We start from the raw sequence: 6,000 nt of genomic DNA, 5'->3' as shown, positions 1-6,000 counted from the left end.
GAAATTTACTCATTGCTATTTTTATGTTTTTGTGCATTATTTGTTGCCGTTATCATTAAACGAACAGGTCACTCATCAGTTACTCAGTACTTGAGTAGTTTTTTCACAACATACTTTTTACTTTTACTCAAGTAAATATTTGGGTGACTACTCCTTATTTTTACTTGAGTAATAAATCCCTAAAGTTACAGTACTCTTACTTGAGTACAATTTCTGGCCACTCTACCCACCTCTGCATATATATACATATATATATATATATATATATATATATATATATATATATATATATATATATATATATATATATATAGATGTGAATATAAATGAAATAGAATGATTTGCAAATCCTTTTCAACCCAAATTCAATTGAATGCACTACGAAGATAACATTTTTAATGTTCAAACTCATAAACTTAAAAAAATGTTTCCAAATAATAATTCACTTAGAATTTCATGGCTGCAACACGTGCCAAAGTAGTTGGGAAAGGGCATGTTCACCACTGTGTTACATCACCTTTTATTTTAACAACACTCAATAAATGTTTGGGAACTGAGGAAACTAATTGTTGAAGCTTTGAAAGTGAAAATCTTTCCCTTTCTTGTTTTATGTAGAGCTTCAGTCGTTCAACAGTCCGGGGTCTCCGCGGTCGTATTTTACGCTTCATAATGCGCCACAAATTTTCGATGGGAGACAGGTCTGGACTGCAGGCTGGCCATGAAAGTACCCGCACTCTTTTTTTACATAGCCACACTGTTGTAACATTTGTCTTGCTGAAATAAGCAGGGGCATCCATGATAACGTTGCTTGGATGACAACATATGTTGATCCAAAACCTGTATGAACCTTTCAGCATTACTGGTGCCCGCACAGATGTGTAAATTACCCATGGCTTGGGCACTAATACACCCCCATACCATCACAGATGCTGGCTTTTAAAATTTGCGTCAATAACAGTCTGGATGGTTCACTTCCCCTTTGGTCCGGATGAAACAATGTCGAATATTTCTAAAAACAATTTGAAATGTGGACTCGTCAGACCACAGAACACTTTTCCACTTTGCATCAGTCCATCTTAGAGGATCTCGGGCCCAGAAAAGCCGGCAGCGTTCCTGGATGTTGTTGATAAATGGGTTTTGATTTGCATAGTAGAGCTTTAACTTGCACTTACAGATGTAGCGACCAACTGTATTTAGTGACAGTGGTTTTCTGAAGTGTTCCTGAGCCCATGTGGTGATATCCTTTAGAGATTGATGTCGGTTTTCTATACAGTGCCGTCTGAGGCATCAAAGGTCACGGTCATTCAATGTTGGTTCCCGGCCATGCCGCTTACATGGAGTGATTTCTCCAGATTCTCTGAACCTTTTGATGATATTATGGACCGTAGATGTTGAAATCCCTAAATTTCTTGCAATTGCACTTTGAGAAACATTGTTCTTAAACTGTTTGACTATTTGCTCACGAAGTTAAAGACAAAGGGGTGTACCTCGCCCCATCCTTTCTTGTGAAAGACTGAGCTTTTTTTGGGAAGCTGCTTTTATACCCATTAATAGCACCCACCTGTTCCGAATTAGCCTGTTCACCTTTGGGATGTTCCAAATAAGTCTTTGATGAGGATGCCTCAACTCTCTCAGTCTTTTTTGCAACGTGTGCCAGCTTTTTGAAACAAGTTGCAAGCATCAAATGCCAAATGAGCTAATATTTGCAGAAAATAAGATCGTTTTCCAGTTTGATCGTTAAATATCTTATCTTGGCAGTCTATTCAATTGAATTTAAGTTGAAAAGGATTTGCAAATTATTGTATTCTGTTTTTATTTACCATTTACACACCGTGTAACCACTTCACGGGTTTTGGGGTTTATACATGTGAATTGTGTTGTACTTTTAATACATTTTCAAAAAAAAAAAAATTTGCATTGTCATAATGGGGTATTGTGTGTAGAATTTTGAGGACACGTGATTTTTTTTTCCCATTTTGGAATTAAGCTGTCACATTAAAAAAAAAGTGCAATGGAACTGTATAAAAACTGTATGAAATGTGTGAAATGTGATAATTTTTAAGAATTGTGCTAAAAAGGTCGTCAGGTATTTGCGTTTACTCACTCTATGAAGTAGACCATGCCGGTCTCGGTGTAAGCCATCTCCCAGTTGAGCGGGAGCGGCTCCAGGCTGTCGTCGCGGGGCAGCGAGCTCCACGTGCGAAAGTCCATGGCGCTGCTGGACTGGGCGTAGCTGGGCACGGCTCGCCTCCAGTCGGCCTTGTGGTCTGCGGAGAGCGGAAAGCGGCAAGGATCAGCACGTTAGAGGGAGGGGGGCGGTCGATCGCATGTTTACCCCCCCGAGGGCTGCTAGCATTTGCATGTGCACACACGGTTAATGCATGTAGTTTTTTTTTTGAAAAGTCGCCCCTGGGGCAGGGGGCCATATTGGAGACTCGCGTGCAAAAAGACCATTCCAACCCCCCCGGCGTGTTCTGTATGCTAATATGGACTGTCTTGGCAAACTGCTACGATAAACAAGCGACATACAATAACAGAAATTTAAATTCTTAGATGGTGTCACAGAAGTTTGAGTCTTTTCATGAAATATAGACGGCATGACACAAAGGAGAGCACAGCAAAACACTTTTAGTTTGTCGATACGAGAGAGAAAACCTGATTATTATTTATAGTAGTCCGTGTACAGCTTGTGCGGCGGCGTAGATTTATGTCTTGGCTTCAGTCGAGCATGGTGGTGGCGGCGACACAGGTGCTAAGGAGCAGCGTTCTCCTCCTCGCATTTATCTTAAATGTAAATCCATACTGCCTTCCATGCCGTAAATAAGTCATATTATGATTGTTTTCTACATGTAAACACTTCCTGGTGGACTACATCCATGGTTTTTAACCAAACCACATTGTTTTAGTCCTATCTTGCCAAATGTATTGTAACATATGTCAAGGCAAGAAATCTGCGTTCAAAGAACTCCCGCTTATTAGTGAATCCCAGAGCCCCAAAATGTCTGCGGGTTATAGAGTGTTTTCTATTCGGCCTCCAGTACTCTGGAATGCCGTCCCGGTAACAGTTAGATATGCTACTTCAGTAGAAGCATTTAATTCCCATCTTAAAAATAATTTCGGTCCGGTGGCCATCGATGAAGCGCTGGCTGTCCAGAGTTGGGACCCAAGGGTGGACCACTCGCCTGTGCATCGGTTGGGGACATCTCTGCGCTGCTGACCCGTCTCCGCTCGAGATGGTCTCCTGCTGGCCCCACGATGGACTGGACTCTCAGTATTATGTTGGATCCACTCTGGACTGGACTTTCACAATATTATGGTAGACCCACATGACGTCCATTGCATTCGGTCTACCCTAGAGAGTGTGTGAGTGTGTGTGTGTGTGTGGGGGGGGGGGTTCCTCTCAAAGGTTTCTCATAGTCATTCAAATTGACATCCCACTGGGTTGTGAGTTTTTCCTTGCCCTTATGTGGGCTCTGAACTGAGGATGTCGTTGTGGCTTGTGCAGCTTTTTGAGACTGTATAAATAAACAGATTGATTGATTGATTGTTTTCATTGAAAAATCCCGAAGCAAACCGCAAGCAGAAAACATAAAAAAAATGAAACTCAACAGCCGATATTGACAATAAAAAGTCAGTCTTGCAATAGTTGGATATGATTTCAAACCTAACCACCCATGCATCACTATACTCTTGTCTCAAAGTAGGTGTACTGTCACGTCACGCCGTGACTTATTTGGAGTTTTTTGGTGTTTTCCTGCGTGTAGAGTTTAAGTTAAATGATAAATGGGTTGTACTTGTATAGCGCTTTTCTACCTTCAAAGTACTCAAAGCGCTTTGACACTACTTCCACATTTACCCATTCACACACACATTCACACACTGATGGAGGGAGCTGCCATGCAAGGCGCCAACCAGCAACCATCAGGAGCAAGGGTGAAGTGTCTTGCTCAGGACACAACGGACGTGACGAGGTTGGTTCTAGGTGGGATTTGAACCAGTGACCCTCGGGTTGCGCACGGCCACTCTTCCACTGCGCCAGTTCTTGTCTTGCGCTCTTATTTCGGCGTTTATCGCCATGTACGGATGTACTTTGCGGACGCCGTCTGCTCTGCACGCTGTAAGTCTTTGCTGTCGTCCAGCATTCTGTTTTTGTTTACTTTGTAGCCAGTTCAGTTTTCGTTTTGTTTTGCATAGCCATCCTTAAGCTTCAATGCCCTTTCTTAGCGGCACATGCCTTTTGTTTATTTTTGGTTTAAGCATTAGATACCATTTTTCCTTCACTCTGCCTCCCTCATTTTGTGATCACGACAAAACCGTGTTCCCGACATCAACAAAGCAATCAGCTACCTGCTGCCACCTACTGATATGCCGAGCTCTAGACAGCACAGACACTTAACAGCACATTATTTGCGGATCTTAATTACTGGTTTGCATAAAATATTTTTAACCCAATTAGATGCAATTACATAATCTCCCACGGCACACCAAACAATATCTCACGGTACACTCGTTTGCCGCAGTGGTTGAAAAACACTGGTCTACATAACATGTCATGGTGCTTCTTATGTGTATTTCCGGTCTTGTCATCCTCTTCCGGACAGAAGGTTGACACGGCAGTGCGGCTGGATCAAAACAGACGTTGGCAACCCTTTGCTAAACAAAAAGTTGCTTTATTACCAGCGAGTGTCATTATACAGGACTGCAGCTCCTGGAGGAGGTTAAGTTTAGGGGTGGTATAGCGTAGAGGGTAGAGCGGCCGTGCCAGAAACCTGAGGGTTGCAGGTTCGCTCCCCCGCCTCTTGACATGCAAATCGCTGCCATTGTGTCCTTGGGCAGGACACTTCATCCTTGCCCCCGGAATGAATGATAGGTGGTGGTCGGAGGGGCCGTAGGCGCAAACTGGCAGCCTTGCTTCTGTCAGTCTACCCCAGGGCAGCCGCGGCTACAAATGTAGCTTACCACAACCAGGTGCGAATGAATGACGAGTTCCCACTTCTCTGTAAGCGCTTTGAGTATCTAAGAATAGAAAAGTCCATCCATCCATTTTCTACCGCTTATTCCCTTTTGGGGTCGCGGGGGGCGCTGGCGCCTATCTCAGCTACAATCGGGCGGAAGGCGGGGTACACCCTGGACAAGTCGCCACCTCATCGCAGGGCCAACACAGATAGACAAGTGCGATATGAAATTTAATCCATTATTATTATCATTATTATTAAGTCAAAAATGAGGCACTCCTAACCATCAGTTTTATATTCTTCCTTCCTGTCTCTGGGTGTGTGTGCTAAGTCAGGAAGCACATCCTGACCATAAAAGAAGATGCTCGTGTGTGAGTGTCTGGAAAACAACTGATATAAGTCATGACCTAAATGTTGGCGTTGAGCTAGTCAGGTAGTCTCTTCTCAAGAATAGGGCTATCACTTTTGCATTCCGAAGTCCCAATTAGGAACTTTTTTCTACTAGAAGTGACACAATCCACCGGTGAATATCAAATTAAGGAGCCTTATCTGATTGTGTGCTCAAATACCACTATTTGGGGACGGCGTGGTGCGAATGGGAGAGTGGCTCTGCCAGCAACCTGAGGGTTCCTGGTTCAATCCCCACCTTCTATCAACCTAGTCACATCCGTTGTGTCCTTGAGCAAGCACACTTCACCCTTGCTCATGATGGGTGGTGGTTAGGGCCTTGCATGGCAGCTTCTACCATCAGTGTGTGTGTGAATGTTTGTGTCAATGGGTGAATGTGGAAATAGGGTCAAAGCGCTTTGAGTAACTTGAAGGTAGAAAAGTGCTACACGAGTATTAACCTTTTACCATTTACCATTTACTTAAACTTGGTGGTTTGCTTTGCCCAAGATGAATATGAACATTCACCATATGCTAAATATAATACGAGTTAATTGATACATTTCACTTCTTTAGTCAAAATGTTGCATAGATTATGTTTTACGGAACATCTTAAAGTTGAGCCATTTTTATTTACGTGTCTCCACTTTGACAGCGT

General features: G+C 43.0%; 1 protein-coding gene across 2 annotated transcripts in view; it reads right to left on the bottom strand.

The window, feature by feature from the left end:
- LOC133542060 (membrane-associated guanylate kinase, WW and PDZ domain-containing protein 3) overlaps positions 1–6,000 on the bottom strand; it is a 418,319-nt gene that overhangs the window by 117,303 nt on the left and 295,016 nt on the right. For both annotated transcript variants that reach the window (XM_061885883.1, XM_061885890.1), the window contains exon 5: positions 2,105–2,267. In XM_061885883.1, the coding sequence (XP_061741867.1) occupies positions 2,105–2,267 (163 nt within the window). The remainder of the gene's footprint in view (positions 1–2,104; positions 2,268–6,000) is intronic.

This window comes from Nerophis ophidion, linkage group LG02 (assembly GCF_033978795.1).
Source record: "Nerophis ophidion isolate RoL-2023_Sa linkage group LG02, RoL_Noph_v1.0, whole genome shotgun sequence".
In the NCBI taxonomy this organism is placed as follows: Eukaryota; Metazoa; Chordata; class Actinopteri; order Syngnathiformes; family Syngnathidae; genus Nerophis; species Nerophis ophidion.
The sequence above is the reverse complement of the archived record's forward strand: the minus strand, read 5'-3'. Positions and strand labels throughout refer to the sequence as shown.